The 27,620-nt window shown below is 36.0% G+C and overlaps 1 protein-coding gene across 8 annotated transcripts in view; it reads left to right on the forward strand.

Annotated features, from left to right (window-relative positions):
- Positions 1 to 27,620, forward strand: part of REV3L (REV3 like, DNA directed polymerase zeta catalytic subunit) — a 189,184-nt gene that overhangs the window by 63,606 nt on the left and 97,958 nt on the right. For all 8 annotated transcript variants that reach the window (XR_004184442.1, XR_004184443.1, XM_031667494.1 and 5 more), the window contains 3 exons: positions 9,517 to 9,706; positions 14,768 to 14,842; positions 18,000 to 18,160. Coding sequence is in view for 6 of the 8 variants with exons in the window: in XM_031667491.1 (XP_031523351.1) it covers positions 9,517 to 9,706; positions 14,768 to 14,842; positions 18,000 to 18,160 (426 nt within the window). In the remaining 2 variants the exon portion in view is untranslated. The remainder of the gene's footprint in view (positions 1 to 9,516; positions 9,707 to 14,767; positions 14,843 to 17,999; positions 18,161 to 27,620) is intronic.

Consider the following 27,620-nt stretch of genomic DNA (forward strand, 5'->3'; position numbering starts at 1 on the left):
TTCCCTTCTAGTTCCCTTACATAAAGGGGAGATGTTAGGACGTTATACATGTCTTCATTGTTTATAAGGAGAAAGAAAATACTTTATAAGGAGAAAGTGAGATTTAAATCCATCAAAATTTCTACTAGACTCAGTTGAAAGCCTTCTTAGAGGCCACCCAATTTGAAAAAGACATCCTGTGCATCAGTTTTACAGTAACAAATTCTTGGTTCTCCAACATCAACTGTGGGTGCTCTACAATTCTATTCAATTCTGACACTGGCTACTACTAATGCATACCCTACAGGGTAAGGGTTCTGTCTGATAGTACTGCTCACTTCAGACACCAGCCACAAATGGAGTCCCTAGGCTCCCTGCACTTCTGCCCTACCTGAGGCTATCCAGGAGCCCCCAGCTACCAGTCTTCTCATTGGTACACAGATAAACATTTAACACTTAAAAGAGTCGAAACATTTTAGGAGCTGTGTACCAGGACCAGGGGCAAAGATCAAATATGTTTTTCTTCTTTTATCATAGTATCACACCCCCTCTTATAAATTTTTCATTTTAGTTATTGAACTTTTCAACTCTGGAATTTCCATTTGGTTCTTTTTTATAATTTCTATCTCTTCATTGGTATTCTCTATTTGGTAAGATGTTGGTCTCATGCTCTCCTTTAACTCTCTTGACTTGGTTTCGTTTAGTTTTTTGAAATACTAATAATAGCTGGCTTAAAATCTTTGTCCAGTAAGTCTAACACCTTGGCTTCTTCATGAACAGTTTCTGTTGTCTGCTTTTATATATATATATGTATGTGTGTGTGTATATATATGTATGGCACCATATTTTCCTGTTTATATGTTTTATAATTTTATTTTTGTTGAAAACCAGACATTTTAAATTATGTATCATTTCTGGAACTTAGATTCCTCCCTACCCCACCCCCCCAGTTTGTTTTTGTTATTGCTGTGGTTTATTTCTTTAGTGATTTTCATGGGCTAATTTTTGTATAGTCTCTATTCTTTGAAGTCTCTTCTCAGCTGGCATAGTGGTCAGTTAATGGTTGTCCAGAGATTGCTTTAAATGCCTCTTTTCTCAGCTTTTGCTGAGGGGCTCTGTGAGTATGTTGGGGCAGAGCCTCAAGATCAACAAGAGGCAAAATATTAGTCATCTGAGGTTTTTCCCGGGCATGTACATAGCCTTACATATGCTTATGGCCTTCTAAATTCCTTTGACTGTATCAAAGTTTTTCCAAGCCCCTAGTGGACATTTCATTCCTCAGTTTGTACTTTTGAATTTTTTGGTCAACCTCTTGTTAGACCCAACTGGTAAAATTCCTCCATGCAGCTACAGTGTTAAATAATTGCTGTTGATTGTTTTCCACAATGACTCTCCAGCATATAGGGCTCTTCACGTAGAGTGAGCCCTTAGTCAAATCAAAAAAAGGCAAGTGCTAGGAATGGAGTGTTGTTCAACAAGCTGCCACACAAGTCCAACAGTGGCAGTTTTCTGAGGGTAGCTACAGCTTTGGAGGAGCTCCAGATGGGTTCCGGCTTGTCCAGTGGCTGCCTGGCTGCTAGTTTTTACAGCTACTGTGGATGCAAGGCTTTCATTTTCAAGACTGTTTTGAAGCTGCAGAGGGAGGGATCAGATTAGAACAAATTAAATGCCACAAAGCTTGCTGTTTTAGCATTCATCTGGTGTTCCTGAATAAATACTTCTTGGATTGTTGCAAACCTTTAATTTCCAGAGTTCGGGAAAAGGTTGCTTTTGACAGTTTTTGCCAGTGTTCTTGTTGCTTTTATGAAGGAACAGATATTGAAAGATCCTTACTCAGCAATTTTGTAAATGCCTCTTTTCAGTCCTATGTACTTTTATCTACATCCTGCCACCAATCTCTGATCCAGCCTCTTGTTACTTACCTGTTTCTTATATTTCTACTGGATCCTTGGAACACTGGTTCCATGGCTAATATGCTTATATTATCAAAATTTCACTATTAACCTCCCCTTCTTGCCTGGTAGCCCACTCAGGGCTCTGTCTCTTACATCTCACATAAATCAAAATACTCAGTGCCTCTCTTAAATATCAGTATTCCTCAGGATTCTTGCTTAGGTCCCTTCTCTTGTATATCCATTCTCCCTAAGAAATCTTACCTAATTGTTGCTCATATTGGCAAATCTATCTTCTGCTCTAGCCCAGATCTCTTTCTTAAGCTCCATATCTATATGTGTTTCATTTAAATATCCATTTGGAAATTCTATAGACATGTAAAATTCTATAAATGCAAAACAGAAGTCAACCCGCCCCTATTTTACAGTTTTCTTTGAATGACATGATCATCCATCCGGTTGCCTAAGCCAAAAATGTAAGAGTCATCTTTGATTTCTTCTGCCTTATCCTACTCTCAGATTCCAGTTACCATAGCCTCTTGATTCAACTCCCTATATCCTTGACCTTTTCTCCACCTCCACTGACATCTCGACTGAATTCCTCTAGCAGCCTCCTAAACAGATTTTCCTTTCTGTAGTTCTGTTGCCAGTGTCCCCACAATGTGTCCACGGAGAACTTTATAAAATGCGAATCCATACGGGTCATTAGTACATGCATGTGCGCACACACACACACACACACACACACACACTGTTCCTCTCTCTCATACGCTTTTTTTTTTTTTTTTTTGAGCCGGAGTCTCGCTCTGTCACCCAGGCTGGAGTGCAGTGGCACGATCTTGGCTCACTGCAAGCTCTGCCTCCCAGATTCACGCCAAGTAACTGGAACTACAGGCGCCCCCCAGCACGCCCGGCTCATTTTTTGTGTTTTTGTTTTCAGTAGAGTCGGGGTTTCACTGTGTTAGCCAGGATGATCTTGATCTCCTGACCTCGTGATCCACCCGTCTCGACCTCCCAAAGTGCTGGGATTACAGGCTTGAGCCACTGCGCCCGACCTCATACTCCTTTTCCTTCTCTCCATTGCACTCCTTGTTTCATCCCACCTACACTTTTCCTATTCCCAGATGCCATGTTTCTCTTGCTGTCAGGTTTCTGTACATACTGAAAACATTCTTCTTCATTTGCTTGGCTTAATCTGATTCATAATTCAGATATCAGCTCAAAAGTCACTTCCTCTGATAAGCCTTCCTAGATTCTCACAAGTCTGAGTTAGATACTTGTGGATATAGCCATAGGATTTTGTACTTATTGAGCACCTGTCATACCATACTGTAATTGCCTATTTATTCATTATTTTCTCCAAGTAGACTGTAAAGTCCATGAAGTCAGTGGCTGTTTTATAAGCAGCCTGTGGTTTAGCACTGAACATTGGGTCTCCACAAATTACTTGAGTAGAGAAATCATGACTACATTTATGAATAAAGGAACCAACTATACCCAGCACTATATATACAAAGATACATTAGACAAATGTATGAATAAAGTAGACTTTTGAAACATCTGGTATTTCAGGGATATAGTTTCTCTTAGTAATATGGGATTAATCATTTAAAGCCAATGATTCTAGATAAAGTTCTGTATATTTTATTTGAAGAAATAAAATGGCATAAATAAATGTGAAACTCGTAAGTATTATTTCCAAATAAAAGGAGAAAATGAAAGGAAACTGTTACATATTATGCTTTGTTTTGCCTTTAAGGCAAAATATATATATATTTATAATATAAATATATATAAAAAACAATCAGCTATCACCTGGTCTCATGTACTATGTTATTTTATAACTAATTTTCATCTGACTATAAATACATCATAAACATTTTCTTATGCTAGGAAATACACTTAAACATCTCCTGTTGCTGAGGTTAGCAAACTTTTTCTATAAAGAACCAGATAGCACATATTTTAGGTTTAGAGGGTTGTAGGGTATCTGTTGCTACTACTCAACTCTGTCTATAGCAGAAGCAGCCATAGACCATTCTAAATGGCTGTGGTGTATTCTAATAAAACTTTATTTACAAAATCAGACAGCAAGCAGCATTTGCTACAGAGCCACAGAGCTATTATACAGATATAACATAATTTACTTATTTCCCTATTTTTGGAAATTTAGATTATCTTCATTTTTTTTCACTGTTGTTAGTCATACTCGCCTCACATCTTAGTATCTGAATCTTTGTGTACATTTTGAAGTTTTTCCTTAGGATAAATTCTGAAAGCCTAATTTCTGAGGCTAAGAGTACATCCTTATGACTTTTTTTTTTCCAGGAGAATAGGTAATTTAACGCTTTCTGTGACTGAGTTTTGTTTAGTTTGTTTTGTGGTTTTGTGGAGATGGGATAAGAAAGATGGAGTAAAATTTAGAAAGACAGAAGCAAACGAAGACTGGAAGGAAACAGATTGAGTTAATGATAGTGATATAAAACTTGAGATGTTCCAGGAATAAGAAAATATGCAAATTTTTATAAACATAAATTTTCTTGCTCACATGCCAAGTTTTTCTGTTTTACAGCTCTGTTGAGGTTTGTTTAAAACCTTGTTTAGATTGAATTTAAGATTTGGGAGATGGGATATGCAAATTACACAATAAATATTTCTTATTCTCCTAAGATACTCTTAGGCTATCACTATTTTGATTTTAATTATCCATCAGCTTAAAAAAAAAAAAAAACTTTTCTATTCCAGATGATGATAGAGAAAGAAGTCTAATTAATTAGAGCAGAGATTGGCAAACTACTATCCATGGGCCAAATCCTTCTTGTTGCCTATTTTTGTAAATGAAGTTTTGTTTTAACTCAGTCATGCCTGTTCTCTTAAGTATTGCTTCAAGCTGCTTCCAGGCTACAAAAGCAGAGTTATGTAATTGTGTCAGATACAGCATACCCCATAAAACCTAAAATATTTACTGTCACCTTCCAGAAAAAGTTTGCAGACCCCCAAATTAGAGGAATGGTACATTTAGTCTTTGTGTTTATTGAAACTGAATCTACAAAAATACCCCAAGTAATTTTGCTACAAATAGGCTAACAAGATTTTAGATGGACAATTTAGAGATCAAATCAAGACACCTAAATTGCAGAATAAAATGTTGAAAAATGCCATAAGAAATGTTGGGATATAGAGGACTTAATGTTTTGTTTTGTTTTTGTTTTTTTGAAACAGAGTCTTGCTCTGTCGCCTAGGCTGGAGTGCAGTGGCGAGATCTCAGCTCACTGCAACCTCTGCCTCCCGGGTTCACGCCATTCTCCTGCCTCAGCCTCCCGAGTAGCTGGGACTACAGGCATCCACCACCACACCCGGCTAATTTTTTGTGTTTTTAGTGGAGAGGGGTTTCACCGTGTTAGCCAGGATGGTCTCGATCTCCTGACCTCGTGATCCACCCGCCTCAGCCCCCCAAAGTGCTGGGATTACAGGCGTGAGCCACCATGCCCAGCTGATGACTTAATGTTTAGAATAATTCTGGGTTCTGTGAAAGATGAAATTCAGAGCACCCACATACTCCCTGTTGAAGAGGCATCTGCCTTTTGTTATGTACTTACACACAATGGGAAGTAGCCAACACCAGAGTTTGTTATGTACTTACACGCAATGGGAAGTAGCCAACACCACAGAGTTTGTTGTGTACTACACACAGTGGGAAGTAGCCGGCTCCACAGTTTTGCCATGGTGTCAAGTTTTGATGGTGCTTTTAAAAATAACTTTTGTAGTTTCTGAATTAGGGAACATCAATCAAATTGGAAGATTCAAACTCTTCAATTTTTGAAACCTGTGTACATGGGCTTATTCTCCCAAAGACGATCTTGTTTCTGTTGGACTTGTCTCACTTCAGTTTGCCATGATAATAAGAGGGAACCTTCAGAGGATGTGAAGGGGAGTTGTTGCTTAAAGGGTATGAAGTTTCAGTTAGACATGATGAATAAGTTCTGGACGTCAGTTGTACTGCATGGTGACTATAGTTAATAATGTATTATATATTTGAAAATCTCTAAGAGATTAGATTTTAAGTATTCTTACGACAAAATAATAAGTATGTGAGGTGATAGATATGTTAGCTCGATTTATTCATGGTGTGTACATATCAGAGTGTCATGTTGTATACCATATATATGTACAATTTTTATGTATCAGTTTTCTTCAGTAGAGTTGAGAGAGTAGGGATATTTTCTTTCCTTAAATCTGTATGTTACCTAGAAATACCTAATGTCCCGAATCCTTTAAGAATCCAAAATCATTTAGTAGAAGGTTTCAAAATACTGTAACTTTCACTAATTTTATAAAAACATTCTTGAAAGCATCTTGTATATAGAACTTCTAGAAGTATAGTGGAAAAGTGCCTGGACTGAAGTCACAAGTTCTTAACCAGACCACTAACTAGATGTTGAGAAAGGCTGGGTTTCTAGTACCAGCTACCTATCTCTGGACTTCTTTTAGTAGAAAAGCCACTAATTTTAATGCTAAATCCACTGATTTGGGGGCATTTTCTCATGGTTTAACCTAATCCTTACTAACGAGAGTTGTAGTAGACTAGTTTATCTCTAAAGACTTTACAGTTCTGTATCTCCACACATTTGTGTGAGGTAGAGCTAGTGGAGGGAAATAAATAGAAGTGGTCTGTATCTGGTCAAGATAAAGCAATGCTATTACAGAACTACAAATTTTATGGTAATAAAAGACATACTATTTCCAAAAAGCAACTGACTCTCGTGTTCATTTTTACACATTTCTCTTTCCTTATTTAACTTTTGAGTTTCTTATTTTATCCTGTTTCTTTCATGTTCGCTTTATATCATTCTTATTCTGTATTAGAGCTGTTAGTGCTATGCCAAGAATTTCTTGTGTTGTGGCTGTTCTTCAGGAGGTTGTTCCTTAGGAAGGTTGATGAGTAAGGCACTGAGCCATCTCTAGCTGCAGGAGGACTGGAGAGAGAGGTGTGTCTTTGTTGATAGAGTGACTACAGATTTGGATGGCACTTCAGGTCATTCAGGGTAGGAAAGTGCAATAAGCTGGGGACCCTTCTCAATCCCACACACCCATGTCCTCCTGTAACCCTGATGGTAGTTATATTAATTGTATCAGAGTCTCTCTTTTTTCATGGATGTGTTTCTTCAGATATTCAAAGGCTTTCACATCATTCCTTTCTCCTTAAGCAGTTATTCTGTTTTGTTGTGGGTTCTTTAATTCATTTAATAAATATTTGTTAAGCACATGCCATGTGTTTTTTGTTGAGTTCTGGGGACACAGTGTTCATCACCTCCCTGAGAGTTTGCCATCAAATGGGAAAGTCAGATAAGGAAACAGGCAATTATAATACGAAATAAAAACTGAGGAATTAAGGAAGCCAACATTGACTTTTTTAAAACATTGAACCAGCATGGTTAATGGAAAGAGTATTGGTTTTAGGTTTTGTTGATCCAGATTCTATTGCTTAATAGTTATGTGACTTTGGGAACATTAACCTCCATCAATACTGCAAGATTATCCTAAGTTTTAGAAATACATAGGTAAAGCACTTACCCTAGTACCTGCTGAGTAAATAATTTCTTCCTTTTTCCCAAATTGTACATCCCTAAATTGTTGTAATTCTGAAGCCTATAAATAGAAAGTCAATTCCTCTGGCCCCTACTTCACAGGCGATGTGAAAACTGGATATAAAATTATTTTTAAGACACTTTGTGAACACTCTGCCCATAAACTATTAGTACAGTCCAGTTTTGTAATTGTTTCTTGTAAAATTTATCCAAAATTCCATTATTAAGATATATTGACTATAAACAAATACCTTAGGAATTTACAGTATTGCTTGTAAAATATGGCATTGCACCAGTAATTCTGTAATCATTGGTCTTGAATTTGTCAACTTAAGAGGAAATACTTCACTGTCTTCCCACCTCCCTCAGCCTGTAGTTTAGCATACCAGTTACTCTTAGTCAAATTGTGGTTTTTGTCCGGAAGGGTAATGGTTATAACATTTATTCTTGAGATATTTAAAAAGCAGTCAAGTAAGTCATCAGTAAATTGATTAAATCTATTTTCTTAAGACTCATCAATGTAGTTTGAATGTTCTCTATTTGAAGAATTGAAAAACTATAGAATTTAGGGATTAATACCATGTTGTATTTAGAAATGAAATAGCCAAACTAGAAACTGAAATTGGTATAACAGCAACACAGGTTTGTAATTTTTCAAAAGCATGACAGTTGGTAGTTCACATCAGAATATTACAGTTGGGAGAATCAAATCTTGTTTCATTATGTGACTGATCTTTCCAATTTTGCTATGCTTTATGTAATAACTGTTCCAGATTTATTTTTCTGTCATAAGTGTACCTTAAAAATAAGAGAAGCTAATGTTATTCTTTATAAGAAATGTAAACATTAAGATATCAACACAATGTAGAACTATTTTCTCTATATTTTATATAAATCATTCTAAATCATAAATGGGAAATAGTGATCAAACAAATATTTACGTTCCTACCAAAAGAAAAGGCCCAGTGAAGCAGAGTGAGGAAGGATAAGGGGTGGGGAAGAAGCCTGAGGCTTGTGTTGGTAGGAGCACCACAGTGAGACTGGGTGACAGCATGAGAAAAATGGATGTGTTCTTCCATCACTGCTGTTCCCTCTGTTTGAATTAGACAAATGGCACATACCCAAGGGGAACTAGGGACAATGCTCTGAGGACAGTAACCACTTCCATACAGCCCTGCCAGATTCATGAGAGCAATGGTGCATCTGCTTTTTGTTGCCATTGTTGTTACTTAACCTTGTCATGGACACATTGTTGTTTCTATGGCATTTCTTTTGTGGGTTCTCACTCATACTACTTTCTTTATCATGGCTATGCTGGATTGTCTGTTGGCAAGTCAGCAGCATTTACCCTTTCGGCACCTTGACTGATACACTGGTTTCTGAGAAGTGTGCATGTTGGCTTTTTTCCCCTCTCATTTTATCTCCCCTTGTTCCATACCACCAAATATAAAATTTAGATACCCCGAAATCCATTACAGATAATTGATCTGTAGAGATTTTGTTTTGATTTGGTTTTGTCTTTTTTTTTTTTTCCTTTTACTGGCAAAATTTCATTTTTACCCTCCTTCCCACTGCAATAGCAAAATTCCACACACTGGAACTGCTTTTACATCCCCCTTTCTCCCAGAGCTGCCTCTCTTTTAAGGAAGGCTCTTGTTTGAAAACATTAATGCCAAGAAAGGCATTCATTGATTTATTTAGTAAACTTTTTGTGAATTTTTGTAACCTTCATAACACTGTGCTAAGTGGTATTTATAGATGATTCAGTGAAGTACACAAAACTAGTTGGATTATGAAGGTAAAATAGTCAAAATATATTCATCAAAACTACTGTTTAAATCATACTATTATACAAAGCTTGTATTTACAGAATGTTTCCAAATGTTCTGTTGTAAAATGTAGTTAATACTGGTTACTTTCAACTATGGGTTAATTTTTTTCAACTCTTCCCTTAGATAAGCTGTGTTGCCATTATAACATTTAAATGAGTTTCATGCTGAGTTTTGTATTGTTAAACTGTGTCTGGAAGCTAAACTTTATAATGTGTTACATTTTAGGTCAGAAGACATGTCTTCATCTACATGGCATCTTTCCTTACCTCTATGTGCCATACGATGGTTATGGACAGCAGCCAGAAAGCTATCTTTCTCAGATGGCATTCAGTATCGACAGAGCACTTAATGTGGCTTTAGGCAATCCATCTTCCACTGCTCAGCATGTGTTCAAAGTGTCATTAGTATCAGGAATGTAAGTATATGATAATATATTTTATAATTTCTGTTTATGTTGCTATTCTATTTAGAGGAAAACACATTCAGTTGATATACTCTATTTCTTTTACTTCTAGTCTAATGCAACTGCAGTGAATTTCTTGCTGTAACTTTTTAACATGAATTTTTATGTCAGTGGAAGGTAGAGAGTCAACAGTGATTTTTGTTGTTTCCTTTTCCATTTCTCTGCTTCCTAGAACTATAGAAATTCATGTAATTTATTCAGCAAATATTTATTAAGTACTTTTTATATGCTAAGCACTGTTCTAAGTACTTGGGATATATTGCTGAACAAAACAAAGATCCCTGCCCATGTGGAAGTTACATTCTGCTATGAGAAACAGATAATAACCAATAAATACAACATTACATTAATTTATTTGCTATATGATAATTAGAACGGTGTAAGGAAAGAATCTATACAAGCAGGATAAGAAGGATCAGTAGTATGGGGTAGGGAAGTAGACTAGTGACAATTTTAGAGTAATCAGGGAATGTATCATTGGTAAAGTAACAACATCTGAGCAAAGACCTGACAAAGTAAGGGAGTAGGAACAGCATGGAGGCCAGGTGACTGAAATGGAAGAGTAAAGAAGAGTTGGACTAAATGAGGTAAGAGAAATATGAGAGGATAGAGATTGTGAGGACCAATGATTCTCAAAGTGTGGTTTCCATACTTTGGTTTCCTAGTATCACCTACTATCATTAGTTTTACCTAGCTTGACAGCCATGAGAATATACCTGTCAGATCTCCAGATACATAGAGAATGAGTGAATGGCCCCAGCTACTATACGCTCAATTCCAGTCTCACTCCACATGACCTGCTTTCCATAGGCTACTCTTACCCTGTGACTGAGCATGGCAAAGATACTAAAGCAGGTCTGTAAGACATCCCTCTGTCCACTTGAGATGAGACTGGTATCTAGGTCTGGTGGCTATGCCAGCTTCTTCTGGCTCCCTTCTTATTTTCTCTTACATTTGGCATTTACTTCTTGGAGGACTCGGACTAACACACCTGGGAACTTGGTAATACTACATTCTTGGGGCCCTGCAATTTGTGTTTTAGTAAGCCTTTCTGATGATTCTTATGCCTGCTTAAATATTTGGTTATCACTCAGTAGGCTAACATAAGGACTTTGACTTTTACTCTAAGTTATTACGTGATTTCAAGCAGCCAAGATCTGGCTTAAACTGGAAAGGATTACTTTAGCAACTGTATTAATAATAGATTGTAGGGGGACAAGAATAAGAGCAGGGAGAGAATTAGGACATTAATCTGGGTAAGAAAATATGGTGGCTTGATATTAAGGTAGAAAAGACCTAGGAATTAAAATTAAAACAAAAAAGAAAATAGTATGGCTTGAACTAGGGTGGTAGCAGGAAAGTAATGTGGAGTCATCAGCTTCTGGATCTATTCTGAAGGTTGAGTTAATATACTAGATTTGCTGTTTGATTGGGTAGGGATTGTGAGAGAGAAATCAAGGTTGACTGCAAAAATTTAAGTGTGTTCTGCTAGTAAGACGGAAGGTGGAGGTGGAGCCAACTGACAGGAAAGATCTGGAGCTCATACAGGAACATTTGAGTTGTTTTATCTCTGTATGAAATCCAAGTGGAGACCTTAAATCTCTGCTTTCTTCCACCTTAATCTAGGCTTTCCTCTGGACCATGATAGTATCATTTTAATTGAATTTCGTTCTATTTTTATCTCATTCCAGAGCAACAGAAGTACTCTTCTTATACTGTAAATTTAAAATAATTTAAAAATTCTTGAGTGGCTTCATATTGTTAATAGAATACAATTTAAACTTCTAGCCATAACCTATGTGACCTCACCCCTGTCTATCTCTGAAACTTTGCTTTCTGTATTCCATTCAGAAACAGTGATCTTCTCTCAGTTACTCTGCTATCCAAGTTGTTTCTCACCTAAGTTCTTTGTATATACAAGTTTCTTTCCTTGAGTATTCTGCCCTTCCCCAAGCATTCAGATCGTTGACCTCTTCAGAGAAGTTTTCTTTGACTATCCCACTTAAAATAAGGTATTTTAAGTAGGGCATTATTATTATTGTTGTTTTTATTATTCTGTATCTCAGCCCATTATTTGTTTTCTTAAGCACTTAATACAGTTTGCAGGTATTTTAATTTTCATTTATTTACTTAATTTTTATGTGTTTCTTCCACTAGCATGTAAACTGCATGCTCGTGCACTAGCATGTTATGAGATGGCTCAATAACTATTTGGTTGGATAAATGAATGAGGTGAAAGTTTACACTCATCCTATAACAGAAGCAATAATTATGTTAGGGATAATTATCTACTTTATCTTTTAGTTTTGTTTATTCTTGATAGTTTCTAATAACTTTCCTATATATATCCTCATTTCAAAGTTGAGTCTCCAAACAGCCCAGTGAAATGCATAGTCACTAATCTTCCTGTATTTTTGTATTTGTTAAAGACATTGCCACATTTTTAGAGAAGTTGAGTTACAAATCTGGATACATGGGGCAAAAGATGAGCTGCTCACTCTAATTTTTCATTGCAGTTTTCTTTTTTCTTCTAATTTTTTGGTCATTTTCTTCCCTAGATCCCCTTTTTCCTTCTCATTCACTCTACCTTCTCTAATTCCTTTACTCCTTCAATTTTTCCTACTTCTTTTAAGTTACATAAAGTTGCATCTAGCTACCAAATTAACATTTATATGAGGTTTAACTGTATTCATTTTAGACTATCACTATCCTGAGGCTGAGTTAAGAGATAGGATCATGACCTTGGGCAAATTTCTGGGATTTCTTCTTACTCATGATTTTAGAGAATCTTCTGTAAAGAGATTCTCAATCCATCAAAATTAATTAGGTGAGATTTTTCACTATCCACACTCATTTTCCTTCCTGTTGATATACTTTAAAAACTAACTCTAATTACGAGATACGATTTTTTTAAACATGAAAACATCTACTTTCAAACTCTTCCATTCTACTTTTTTTCCCCCAAAGAATCTCCTTGATAAGGAATTCTTTTGGCAAAACCATTCATCTGGCTGAAGATAGCCCATATTTCCAGAGAGCTACCTTTGTATGTATGAAACATACCATAGCAGGAAAGGGCTGTAATTAAGGTTGAATTTGCTAGTGAGAGAGAATGATATCATTTATGTAATGTGTCTTTCTTTAACCCATTCTTCATGGCAACAAAATAGGGTGAACAGCAGCAAACTAGACCGGAAATGGTATTATAAAAAGTTAAGAAAAGGGTGAAGGGTGAGAGGGAGGGACGGTCAGGTGAGACTTTTCTGAGAAGGTAAATTAAGCAGAGTTCTGAATGAAGATTAAACAAGCCATGCGGAAGTCCAGAGCAGAGCTTTCCACTTGAGGGATCGAGTTAGAGGGCCTGAAACGTTAAGAGTGGCTGGAGGAGAAGGAAGAATGGTATGACTTGAGATTGGAGTGAGAGGCAAGGATGAGATGAGGAACCCTTTAGACCTTGGTAAATAGTTGGATTTTTTTTTTAAACAGAAATTACTTTATAGCAATAATACAGGTGGCTTAAAACAACTTAAAAAATTGTTTATACCCAAAATACTCTGCTACCAAATTAGTCCTTTATTTGATGTCCACTACACTATTAGACATCACAGAGAGGTGGTGTCCTAATGAGAGTAAATTCTATTATCTACTGCCTGTCATAAGGGAACAATGTTTTTAAATGAAGAGTGATTGGGTTTATCCACCTAAAGATTTAACCATGTATTAACAGACCACTTTTAAGCCAATACAAAGCCTTTTATTTCATTCAAAAATTTACACCTGTTTATGTATTGTTTCTAATTAATCATCTTTGAAAATAGTTTTCTGTATATCAGAGGTTGTAGTGTAGTTTCAGATCCTCCTGAAATGATGTGAGAGTTCAGCTTATTTCATCTTGCACCGAGGATTTCTCTCCCTGTTATGTAGTCTTTTGTTTCCCCCTTTCCTCATTCCAGCTGATACCCTGAGAAAAAACTCAGCCATAACATGATTAGGTTGCTTAAGTAAGTTCATGGTCTTTTTCAGTCTCTTAAGTTCCTGTCTACACAGTTTTTTCAGAGGCTTCTCTTGATATTGTTGTGTGTTGCAGTTTTACTCATATCAGCTACTGAAATATATGCTGTGTGTACATATAATAGGTAAATTGTCTCTGCCTATTGAACTTATAAAATTAATAAACAGCTGAATAAGGAAAGTAATATAAGTGTTGTTAAAGGACTTTGTTGATGAAGAACTTCAGTTTTTGTTTTTCTTTTTGTTTGTTTGTTTTTGAGATGGAGTCTTGCTCTGTTGCCCAGGCTGGAGTGCAGTGGCACAGTCTCGGCTCATGCAAGCTCTGCCTCCTGGGTTCACGCCATTCTCCTGTCTCAGCCTCCCGAGTAGCTGGTACTACAGGCGCCCGCCACCACGCCCGGCTAATTTTTTATATTTTTAGGAGAGACGGGGTTTCACCGTGTTAGCCATGATGGTCTCAATCTCCTGACCTTGTGATCCGCCTGCCTCGGCCTCCCAAAGTGCTGGGATTACAGGCGTGAGCCTCTGCGCCCGGCCAGAACTTCAGTTTTTAACAAAAAAATGAGAGCCAGAAGAAGGTGACTGAAAGGTCTGTTTCTCTCGTATGTAGAGTAAAGCAAACAAAAATATGTTTTCTTATATGTGGAGTAAAGAAAACAAAAAACCACTTAAAGTCTTAATGTTTGAGATTAAGGGTTGGATGATTTGCTCTTCCTTTTTGTCCACAGTTTTTTCAGAGTGATAATTTTTAATTCCCATCATCAGTAATGCAAAGAAAGTGATATTTTTTACACTTTTTAAAAAAGCTTTAGTATTTCATATGTTAACCTGTGCTAGGTTTAACTGAAAGGTTTGGGTTTTTTATAATTGTTTTTTGTAGGAGTGGATAATATTAAATGTAAGACTGAATTTGGCCAGCTGAATCTAATTAGGGCAGTAAGTTGCATTATTTCATCTCTGAATTATGGAAATCATTTGTAATATCTTTTTCTTATATTTCAGGCCTTTTTATGGTTATCATGAGAAGGAAAGACACTTTATGAAGATCTATCTTTACAATCCTGCAGTGGTGAAAAGGTACAAAAATAAATGAAACCAAAACATGAATAACTATCATTTAAGTATTTTAATAATAAAAAAAAATCTAGAAAGAAGGCCTCTGTAGTTTGTAGTCTTATTAAAGACAGAGACCGTAAAATACACATGTATGTGTATAGGGAGAGGCCAGTGGCTTGAACTCTATGAAGGATGTTTTAGAGGTGGAGGCTCCCAACTGCTTCTTTCCTGTTACAGATTAGAGAGTTCATAGAAGTAAGTAAGGAGAGATTATGCTGCCATGTATGATGTTAGCCCTCTTCTGGCCAGACCTTAGTTCAGCATTAAGAGAAAGTTGCTCTTTAGCATCAAAGCAAGGAGAAATGTGTAGGAGTGAGTCCAGAGCGAGAGAGCTTCTGAGATCTCAGAAACCTGTTGACTCTTTTTACTAGATGTTAGTGAAATTTTATATTCCAGGTTTTTTGTTGGTTTTGGTTTTGGTTGTTTTTTCTTCTCTCAGTCTCCCTGCCTCTAGTTTATCCTCTCAATCATCTTGGAGCCCAGGTTATTGAGGGCAGGGAAGGGCACATATATGGAAGATTTTAATCATCCTTTCAGATTCAAAACAAGGATTTTCACTATGTATAGTAGCAAGCTAGGGTAAAAGTGGCCTTGGAGGTGTACTAAGTACTGTTTTTTCAGGAGGTCTTTGATGTTTTCAAGAATCTCTTCCATCTATCGGCTATTCCCATCTTTCTTTCCAATTCTATATTAATGTTAATAAAACTTTGCTAATTATACGCACACGTTCATACTCATAGAAACACCTTTCTCTTATAGCCATTCTCCTTGAAAGATTTATCCAACTTCTTACCTCTCATTCATTGTTTGTTTGTTTGTTTTTTTGAAACGGAATCTTGCCCTGTTGCTCAGGCTGGAGGGCAATGGCACAATCTCAGCTCACTGTAATCTCAGCCTCCCGGGTTCGTGCAATTCTCCTGCTTCAGCCTCCTGAGTAGTTAGGATTACAGGCACCACCACCACGTCCAACTAATTTTTTTGTATTTTTAGTAATGACAGGGTTTCTCCATGTTGGCCAGGCTGGTCTAGAACTCCTGACCTCAAGTGATCCGCCTGCCTGAGCCTCCCAAAGTGCTGGGATTACAGGAACGAGCCACTGTTCTCGGTTTTCCCATTCACTCTTTAATTTATTCCAATATGGCTTCTACCCCAACCATTTACTAAAAATTGCTTTCACTAATGACCTCTGTGTTGCTAAATCCAATTTTAAGTCCTTACTTTTTGACCTCATGGTGATGCTTATGATGCCTTAAGACAATCCTAAATGTCAGCTTCTGTGATATATACCACCTCTAGTTTTTCTCATACCAGTCTGATCATTCGTATTTCTGCCATTTTGTTGGTTTCCCTTTTAACATCTATGGTTGTTTCTTAGAATTCTGCCTTAGACTTTCATCTTTTCTCTGCATATTTTCTCTTCCCTCTACAGATTTATCTACTCCCATGGGTTTGTTTGGTTTTGGTTTTTGTTTATCTTTATGCTTTTGACTTCCAAATGAATATGAGTAGCCTAGTTTCTCTCTAGAGCTTCTAAACAATATATCAAACCACCTACTGGGTAGATGGAATAGCCCAGTGGTTATGAGTGAGGGCTCACAAGGCAGAGAAAATTTGATTTGAATTTTAGCTCCTTTTTTTTTTAAGAGACAGGATCTTGCTGTGTTGCCCAGGATGGAGTGTAGTGGTGCCATCATACCTCACTGTAACCTGGAACTCCTAGGCTCAAGGGAGGTCCTCCCACCTGAGAGCTCTTCTGCCTTTTATTTGTGTGATTTTTAAATCTGAGATAATTTCTTAATTTGTAAAATGGAGATGATCGTACCACAGACTTGTAATAAACGTTACTTGTAATAAAGTACTTTAGCACAGTATCCAATATATAGTGATCACAAATATGTTAGTTACCTTTGCTATGTTGATAAAATGATTATTATTTTCTTTGTGATTCTTTTCCAATATTATTGTTGGATCCCCACTATACCTAAATGCCCTTGTGTCTAACTTGAGTTTATCGTTATTCCCCTTCTAAAAAATCCCAAACAAACCAATTTTTCTTACAGTTCTTCCCCTTTCAAATAATTGCAACACCACTAACTAGCTGCTTAAGCAGGAAATCTAGGCATCACCTTCAGCCCCTTTTCTGTCTCACCCTTCACATCTAGTTAGTCATCAAGGCCTGATCATTTCACCCCTTATGTGTTTCCTGAATCGATACATTTCTATGATCCTTGTTATAGCCACCATCCTTAGTTTTTTCACAACAGCCTATTTACTCCTTACCTGTAGTCTTCTGTGTTCTATAGCTCGTCTGGTGATGTCACTTTTCTGCTATTCACCTCTCAGACAAATTTCACTGCCTCTTCACATGTCTTAACAGGCTCTGCATGCTCACTCTTCTCATTACTTCTCTATCCCTGCCTCTGACACTAGGTCACAGTCTTACTCAGTGGTTTCAGTTCCTGAATAAGCCATGTTTTCTCGTGACCCTTTACATGTGCAGTTTTATTTACATGAATACTCTTCCCTCTCTTCAGAGAAAAAAGTGCCTCTTTTTTAGTTTCTTGCTTAGAGACTTTCTCTAAGGTTTTGCAGAAACATCCTCTGCACCTCTATCTGATTAGTATCTTTTCTAGATGTTTAATATATTTCCCCACGTAGTACTTAACTATGCTGTGTATAATTGTCTGTTGTTTGTATTCATCATTGTGAAGGAAAAAAAAACTCAGGAAAGAAAAATATCAAAATGGCAATACCTCTGAGTGGTGGGATTATAAGTAATGATTTCTTTCCCTTTTTTGAATATTTAATCTTTTCAAAATTATTTGTTATTTTTAAAAGAAAAATTTTATTTTAAAAACCTTTTGGTATTTTAATTTTTAAACATAGTATCAAATTGGCTTAAGACAAAATATTCTTCATCCATGCAGTTTTTTGTTATTCAGAACATGTTGCTTACTTTAAAACTTGATTGAAACTTTTAATTTCTGACAAAATACAAATTTCCAGTAAAACTGAAAAGAAAATTTTGTGTGCTAATAAGTACTTTGTTCTCTATATTTCTATATTTAACATTTTAGGGAACATAATTTTATGATAAAACTTTTTTTTTCTAATTTAGGATATGTGAACTTTTGCAAAGTGGAGCCATAATGAATAAATTTTACCAGCCTCATGAAGCGCATATTCCCTACCTCCTACAGCTCTTCATTGACTACAATCTTTATGGCATGAATTTAATAAATCTGGCTGCTGTCAAGTTCCGAAAAGCAAGAAGGAAAAGTAAGGTTAATTTTCAATCAAAGTTTGAAACAAGTGTTGTATAGTCAGTGATTTATAAAATATATATTTAGAAAATAAATGTTGAGTGACTAAAGAATGAAAAGAAATATTTGCACAGTGGAATTAGATTGTCAGAAAAAGCATCTCAGAAAAACATTTTTTTAGTAACAGCTTTATTGAGTTATAATTTATATCCATTTAAAGAGGACGGTTTGATGGTTTTTAGTATACAGGCTACCTAAAAGGTATTGTGGGTTTAGTTCCAGACCACTGCAAAAGTGAACCCTTTATGTTGCTTAGCAATTGATATGTATTGTGATTCTTTTTTTTTTTTTAACCTCAGACCTTAATGTTACTTTTTATATTTTAGGAATAGTGTATGATACACAATTCTAGAAATCCCTGGAATTGTTAGAGCCTTGTTACTTTAGTCCAGCACTTCCCTGATGAGGTGAATAGCTGTAAGTTAGTGGAGGTGTTGGTCTCTCAGCATTCCAGACGGATTCTTAAGTCCCTTGAGCCATCACCTCCACCAATGAACATCCTTGTCCATTTTATCTCAGTGGGTCTTGCAAGCGTTATTGTATTTCTTTGTGTGACATGACCTGAAAAATATTGCAAGCAGAGCTTTCTCTGGGTGAATTTGGTACTGCTTTAAAGTTGTTTATTTATAGAGCCTTTGATATTATGAACAAAACAGAATAACATGGTTATTTGAATAAGTTGATTTTCTCTCAAAACAAATTTATTTCTCCTTTTGCATTTGTAACTTTCTGAGGTGAAAATTAGGAGATTCCCAGGTTTTTTACTGTTGGAATGAAAAGTTACAGACGAGAGAAGGCTAGAGCATCTTGAATGGTGAATCCTTTCTGGAAAGTTTTCAGTATATTTTGCCCAGATCCATCAGTGGAATCACTTTCAGTGACAGCTATAGCCTTATGAAATGCACTTCTTAAATCATAAGACTTGAAAGTCAAAATTACTCTTTGACCCATGGGATGCAGAATGGATGTTGTGTTAGCAGGCAGGGAACCAACATTAGTCTTCTTGTACATCTCCATCAGACCTATTGGGTGACCAGGTGCATTGTCAGTGAGCAGAAATAGTTTGAAAAGAATCTTTTTTTTTTTTGAGCAGTAGGTCTCAACAATGGGCTTAAAATATTCAGTAAACCATGCTACAATTGGTATACTGTCATCCATGCTTTTTTGATCCACTTATAGAACACAGGCAGAGTAGATTTAGCATAATTTTTAAGGGCCCTAGGATTTTCAGAATGGCAAATGAGCATTGGCTTCAACTTCAAGTTACCAGCAGCATTAACTAACCCTGCCAAGAGAGTCCTTTGAAGCTTTGAAATCAGGCATTGACAGCTCTCTAGCAATGAAAGTTCTAAACAGCATCTTCACAGATAAGGTTGTATTCATCTACATTGAAAATCTGTTATTTAGTGTATCCACCTTCATCAGTTATCTTAGCTAGGTATTCCAGAGAACTTGCTGCAGCTTCTGCATCAGCCCTTGCTGTTTCACCTATCTACAGTAAGGCTGTTTCCATACGCTTGTGTGTTCCATTGGAGTAGCACCATTCATTTCCTTTAAGAACTTTTCCTTTGCATTCACTACTTGGCTAACTGGCACAAGAGACCTAGCTTTTGGCTTATTTTGGCTTCTGACATGCCTTCCTTGGTAAGCTTAATCATTTCTAGTTTTTTATTTAAAGTGAGAGACATGTGACTCTTCCTTTCATTTGAACATTTAGAGGCCATCGTAGGGTTACTAATTGGTTACTAATTTTATATTTGAAATCCATAATTGACCCATATAGTCGTCTTAACTTTGACAAAGACATAATGGTAATTCAATGGAGAAAACATAGCCTTTTCAACAAATAGTGCTGGTATAATTGGATGTCCATATGCCAGAAAATGAAAATAAAACATATTTTTATATGGTCTTCACACCTTATACATCACATGCACTTCACACCTTAAATAATAATTAAAATGCTTCAGAAACTTAAATGTAAATTATGAACCTATCAGAGTTCTAGCAGAAAATAAAGGGAAAATGTGTCCAGTCTTGAGTTTGGCAATGAAGTTTCAGATATAACACCAAAAGCATGATCCATGAAAAGATAAATTACTGTTAGATTTCGTCAAAATAAAAAACTTTTACTTTGTGAAAAACAGTGTTAAAAAAATGAAAAGACAAGTCATGGACTGGGAGAAAATGTTTGCAAATTACATATCTGATAGAGGACTTGAGTATAAAATATATAAGAATTATTAAAAATCAACAATAAGAAAGCAAACAGTCCAATTAAAAATGGTGAAAAGACCTAAACAGACACTTGACCAAAGAAGATACAAGGATGGCAAACACGTGAAAAGATGATATTCACCATTATATGTCGTTAGGGAAACGGAGATTAAAACTACAAAGAACTACCACTATATACCTATTAGAATGACTACAATTCACAAGACTAACAATAACAAATGTTGACCAAGAGGTGAAACAGCAGCACTGACATTCTTTGCTGGTGGGAATGCAAAATAGTACAGTCGCTTTGGAAGACAGATAGTTTCTCAGAACACTAAACATAGACTTAGAGTACGACCCAGTGATGGCACTCCTAGGTATGTTTACCTAAGTGATTTAGGTCCACCCAAACCTGTATACAAATGTTTATAGCAACTTTATTCATAATTGCCAAAAATATAAAGCAACCGAGATGTCCACTCAACAGGGAAATGGATAAACTTTGATAACATTTAGTGATAAAAAGGAACAAACAATTGATTCACATAACATGGATGAATCTTTAAAGCATTTTACTAAGTGAAAGAAGCCAGACCAAAAAGGATCCAAACTGTGTGACTTCATTCACATGACATTCTGGAAAAGACAAAACTATAGAAGTAGAAAATGGACTGTTGGTTGTTAGGGTTTAGGAGAGAGGGAAGTATTGACTGCAAAGGGATGTACAGGGGAACTTTTTAAGAGTGAAGGAATTACTCTGTACAGTTCTGGGTTGGTGGATACATGACTATTCATTCTTCAAACTCTATAACCAAGTGATATACCTTAACCAAGTGATGAAGTTTAATGTCACCAGTTATTATGTCATGTGGGTGTCATGTGCCCCCTCATTTGATGTGATAACAAAAGTACTTCACCTCTGTGATATTCTTGCCAAAAACTCATAACCCCAGTCTACTCATGAGAAAAACATCAGACATACCCAAATTGGGAGTTGTCCTACAGGTTATCTCATCAGTACTCATGACTGCGAAGGTCATGAAAAGCAAGGAAAGACAGATAAATAGACCAGAGGAGCCTGGGAAGACATGGCAACTGAATGCAGTGTGGTGTCCTAGATTGGATCCTGGAACAGAAAGAGGACATTAGTGGAAAAATTGGTGAAATTCAAATAAAATGTTTTGTTTAGTTAATAGTAACCTTCCAGTGTCAGTTTCTTTGTTTTGACAAATATACCATGATAATACGTTAACAATGAGGTAAACCAGGTGTCCGGTATATGGAAACTGTCTGTAGTACCCTTGGAACTTTTCTGTAAATCTAAAATTATTCAAAAATAAAAAGGTTACTGGGGAAACGAATAAGCTTATCATTGTCAAGTATAACCGAGAATCTAAGGCAGATTGAGGAATGGAAGAGTTTCTAGAGTATATAATTAGGTATTAGAGAAAGAGGAGATAATTTTCATAATTAGTTTTTTCCAGTAGGTGAAAAAGCACAAGAATAGTTTGAATTAGCAAATATACAGAAACCATTTATTTTATTTATAAAAGTTAAATTATTGGAATGGTACTCAGAAGGGTTTTTTTCCAGAATACAGGAAGTGTTTACAGATTTGAAGGCATCATTATGTGAAATTTATTAGGTTGGTGCAAAGGTAATTGCAGCTTTTGCTATTACTTTCAGTGGCAAAAATCACAATTACTTGTGTGCCATCCTAATAGAAGGGAAATTAAAAACAGGGAAATTGCAGTATGATAAAAGATTTACGTCTTCTTTCATCATATAGTTAGCCCTCAGGTTTTTGCTTTTGTTTAGTATAAGATAAAAGATTATGCTGAAATCATGGACAAAATCAATGAATAATTTGTTTTATTTTGTCATGTTTTCTCAGGCATATTACAGTTTAACTTGACAGTAAACTTCTTGTAAGTAAATATATGTGTTACATATATGCAGAACTTCATTTTACCTGATAAATGTAATACATGTTAATGGAGTTTTACTTTTGAAAGTAAAATATATTCAAAAGCAAAAATGATTTAGAAATTTGTATATTATATGTACATATACAATTTTGCCTCAGCACTCAGTTGTGTAATCAGTGGTCAAATGAAATGGAAATTATGCTAATTACTGTAGTTGTTAAAGTGAAGTGCATAAAGTATGTAAATGGGACAAATTTTTTTTTCTTTTTTCTTTTTTTGCCCAACATGGGTAAAAGAGGAATAAATGGAGCAAATGTTTTGAGCACCACAGAGGCATTTTATATTTTTTTAACATTCACAGTTGAAAAACATATGTATATGTAATATAGAATTATATATATTTAAATTTGGGAGTTTCCATGTTCTTTAGGGAAATATGCTAAAACAGTACGGTGTAGTAACTGAATCAGTAAACCTGTGTAGATTATTTATTTGTGTCAATTTATTAGAAAATAATATTTGTTGTAATTTACAACTTGCAAAGTAATTTATTATAAATGCCCTATCCATACTGCAGCAAAGCCTTTTGAAATTTCTGAATGTATATAAGACCAGTTGCGTGTTTTGGCATACGTTTTGTCAAAATAGCAAAGATGTTAATGCCTTGTATCATTCTAACTATACCATCTTGTGATGCACCTAGCCAAATAAGAAAATCAAAGTACTAAATTTAGCTAGAGAGGATTGTAAATTTAGTATCTTAATGTTGGGATTCTTTTTGATGCCACTCATTCAATTTTCTTTTCCTTCCTTCCTTCCTTCCTTCCTTCCTTCCTTCCTTCCTTCCTTCCTTCCTTCCTTCCTTCCTTCCTTCCTTCCTTCCTTCCTTTTCTTTTTTCTTTTCTTTTCTTTCTTCTTTCTTTCTCTCTCTCTCTTTCTTTCTTTCTTTTTCCTTCTTTCTTTCTCTCTCTCTTTTCTTTCTTTCCTTCTTTCCATCTTTCTGTCTTTCTCTCTTTTTCTTTCTCTCTTTCTCTTTCTCTTTTTCTTTTTCTTTTTCTTTTTCTTTTTGTTTTCTCACTCTGTCAGCCAGGCTGGAGTGCAGTGGCACAATGTCGCCTCACTGCAACCTCTGCCTCCTGGGCTCAAGCAATTCTCCTGCCTCAGCCTCCCGAGTAGCTGGGATTATAGGCATGTACCACCACGCCCAGCTAATTTTTGTATTTTATAGTAGAGACAGGGTTTCACTGTGTTGGCCAGGCTGGTGTCAAACTGCTTACCTCAGGTAATCTGCCCACCTTGGTCTCCCAGAGTGCTGGGATTATAGGCGTGGGCCACTGTGCCCAGTCAGCTTTCTCTCCAAAACTTAAATTCCCATAAGAAGTCACAACAAAGATACTAAAATTTAGAAACTACTTCCAAAGAATGACCTCAGGACTGTTTCTGAAACTGGGACATCTAAGCAGAAATGTGTAGTCTCTTCAGTTGCAGCTCAAATTCTATTTGCATTTGACCCAGGTTTCCAATCATTGTTACTGCCATTACTTCTGGAATGCATTGTGTATTTTCTTTTTGTTCGGGGATTAGTATTAAAAGTATCTTTTGACTTTTATGTGGAAAATCCATTTGAATTTTAGTTGAGGCTCATGTAGATTACCGTAGGAGTATAGATTAAAATATTTAAGAATTTGTAATTCTTCTTTATTTTGTAAATAAGATATTAAGTATATCTACCACAATAGCATTTTATGTATCATACTTTTATTCTACTATGAAAGTATTGTGGCCATTTTTTCCTTGGATTTATACATCGCAGTTTTTTTTCTCCTCTTAGTTTTGAACCATTAGTCTCAATGGTTTCTTCCTGGGTGTGTATTTCTTCCTGTGTATGAGTTTTTAGGACACAATTTTAGTAACTAGTCACATAATTTATATATTATTTTACTTAAAGGGATCATTCCTATAGTTTGCTACTAGAGAAGTTTCTCTGAACATGTAGAGTGCTGAAAAGATGTAACAGTTCTCAATATGTATACACCTAACACCACAGTACCCAATATATAAAGCAAATATTAGATCCAAAGCAAATATTATTAGGTTTGATTATTAGCATCTGTCCAATGCTAAGAGTGGGGTGTTGAAGTCCCCAGCTAGCCAATACAATACACTGGTAGTTGGGGACTTCAACACCCCACTGTCAGCATTAGGCAGATAATCTAGATAGAAAATCAAAAATTAATTTTGGATCTAAACTTCACTTTAGAGCCAGGCATCATAATCCTGACACTTCGAGAAGCTGAGGCAGGAGAATTGCTTGAGCCCAGGAGTTAGAGACTAGCTCAGGTAACATAGTGAGACCTCATCTTTACAAAAAATTTAAAAATTAGCCAGGTGTGGTGGCATACACCTGTGGCCTCAGCTACTCAGGAGGCTGAGGTAGGAGGATTGCTTATGCCTGGGAAGTTAAGGCTGCAGTGAACTGTGGTCACACCACTGCACTGCAGCCTGGTGACAGAACAAGACGCTGTCTCAATAAATAAATAAACTGTACTTTAGACCAAATGGACCTAACAGACATTTACAGAACATTTTATCCAGTAGTTGCAGAATACACATTCTTCTCATCCGCATATAGAACGTTCTCCAGGAAAAAATCATAAGTTAGGCCACAAAACAAGTCTCAACAAATTTTAGAAAATTGAAATCATATTTATTGTCTTCTGACCACTACGGAATAAAACTAGAAATCAATAAAAAGAGAAACTTTGGAAACTGTACAAATACATGGAAATTAAACAAAATGCTCCTGAACCTTTATTGGATCAATGAAGAAATTAAGAAGGAAATTTAAAAATTTCTTGAAACCAATGAAAATGGAAACAGCATACCAAAACCTATGAGATACAGCAAAAACAGTACTAAGAGGTAAGTTTATAGCAATAGGTGCCTGTATTAAAAAAACAGATTTCAAATAAACAATGTAATGATGTATTTTAAGAAACTAGAAAAGCAAGAACAAAGCCAAAATTAGAAGAATAAAGAAATAATAAAGATCAGAGTAGAACTAAACAAAATAGAGACTAAAAAAAAAAAAATACAGAGGATCAGAGAAATGAAAAACTGGTGCTTTGAAAAGATAAATCAATAAATCGCTAGCTAGACTAACCAAGAAAAAACAAGACCCACATAAAATCAGACATGAAAGAGGAGACATTACAATTTATGAAACAGAAATACAGAAGATCATCAGAGACTGTTATGAACAACTATATGTGAACAAGTTGGGAAACCTTGAGGGAATGGATACATTTTTGGACACATTACAGCATACCAAGAGTGAACCAGGAAGAAATAGGAAACCTGGCCAGGCACAGTGGCTCACACCTGAAATCCTAGCATTTTGGAAGGTCAAGGTGGGAGGAAGGCTTGAGCTCAGGAGGTCAAGACCAGCCTGGGCAACAGTGAGACTTTGTCTCTATTTTAAATTTTTAAAAAAGGAAACCTGAGCAGACCAATCACAAGTAACAAGATTGAATCTGTAATTTAAAGGTCTGCCAATAAAGAAAAGCCCAGGTCTGGATGGCTTTACTGCTGAATCCTGCCATACGTAGAAAGAAATACTAACACCAATTCTTCTCAAACTAGTTCAAAAATTTGAAGAAGGGGAAATTCTTCCTCACTCATTCTATGAAGTCAGCTTTATCCTGATACCAAAATCAGACAGGACACAACAAAAAAAGAAAACTACAGGTCAGCATCACTGATGAACATAGACACAAAAATCCGCAACAAAATAGTAACAAATCGAAACCAACAAAACATGAAAAAAAAAAAAAAATACACCACGGTCAAGTGAAATTTATCCTAGGGCCAGGCACAGTGGCTCACACCTATAATACCAGCAGCACTTTGGAAGGCTGAGGTGGGTAGATCGCTTGAGCCCGGGAGTTTGAGACTATCCTGGGCAACATGGTGAAACCCTGTCTCTACAAAAAAATAAAAAAATTAGCTGGGTGTGGTGGCATGCACCTGTAGTCCCACCTGCTTGGGAGGCTTAGGTAGGAGGATGGCTTGAGCCCGGGAGGTGGAGGTTACAGTAAGCCGAGATCATGCCACTGTACTCGAGCCTGGGTGGCAGAGTGAAACCCTGTCTCAAAAAAAAACTTATTTCAGGGGTACAAGGATTGTTCATTATATGCAAATCAATAAATGTGATATATCACATCAACAGAATGAAAGACAAAAACCATATGATCATCTCATCTAACACAGAAAAGTTATTTGATAAAATTCAATGTCCCTTCATGATAAAAACTCCTGACAAATTAATCACAGAAGGACCATACCTCAAAAGACAAGGATGCCCATTTTTACCACTCCTGCTCAACATAGTACAGAAAGTTCTAGCCATAACAATCAGGCAAGGTAAAGAAATAAAAGGCACCAAATTGGGAAAAAAGAGGTCAATTTGTCCCTTTTTCGCAGATGACATGATATATATATGGAAAAACCTGAAGACTCCAGCAAAAAAATTGTTAGAACTGATAAACAAATTTAGTAAAGTTGCAGATTTTTTTTAAAAACACACAAAAAATCAATAGCATTTCTGTGCACCAATAACAACTAGCTGAAAAAGAAAACAAGAACACAGTCCCATTTATTATGGCTACCAAAAAGAATACTAAGAAATTTAACCAAAGAAGTAAAGGTTCTATAGGAGGAAAACTAGAAATTACTGATAAAATTAATGGAAGTAAACAGTGGAAATAGACAAATGGAGATATCCCATGTTCATGGATCAGAAAAATTAATATTGTTAAAATGGCCATATTTTCCAATACAATCTAAAGATTCATAGCAATTCATAACAAAATACCTATGACATTCTTCATGGAAATAGAAAAAAAATTGTAAACTTCATGTGGAACCACAAAAGAGCCTAAATAACCAAAGCAATCCTGAGCAAAAAGAACAACTGGAGACATCACACTACCTGAGGTCAAAATAATACTAGAAAACTTTAGTAACCAAATCAGTATGGTGTTGGTATAAAAACAGACACACACACAGGCTGAGCAAAACAATACTACAAAGCTTTAGTAACCAAATCAACATGGTGTTGGTATAAAAACAGACACATAGGCTGAGCAAAATAATACTACAAAGCTTTAGTAACCAAATCAGCATGGTATTGGCATAAAAACAGACACACAGGCTGAGCATGATGGCTTGCTCTTCTAATCTCAACATTTTGGGAGGCTGAGATAGGAG

This window comes from Papio anubis, chromosome 6 (genome assembly GCF_008728515.1).
Source record: "Papio anubis isolate 15944 chromosome 6, Panubis1.0, whole genome shotgun sequence".
NCBI classification, from domain to species: Eukaryota; Metazoa; Chordata; class Mammalia; order Primates; family Cercopithecidae; genus Papio; species Papio anubis.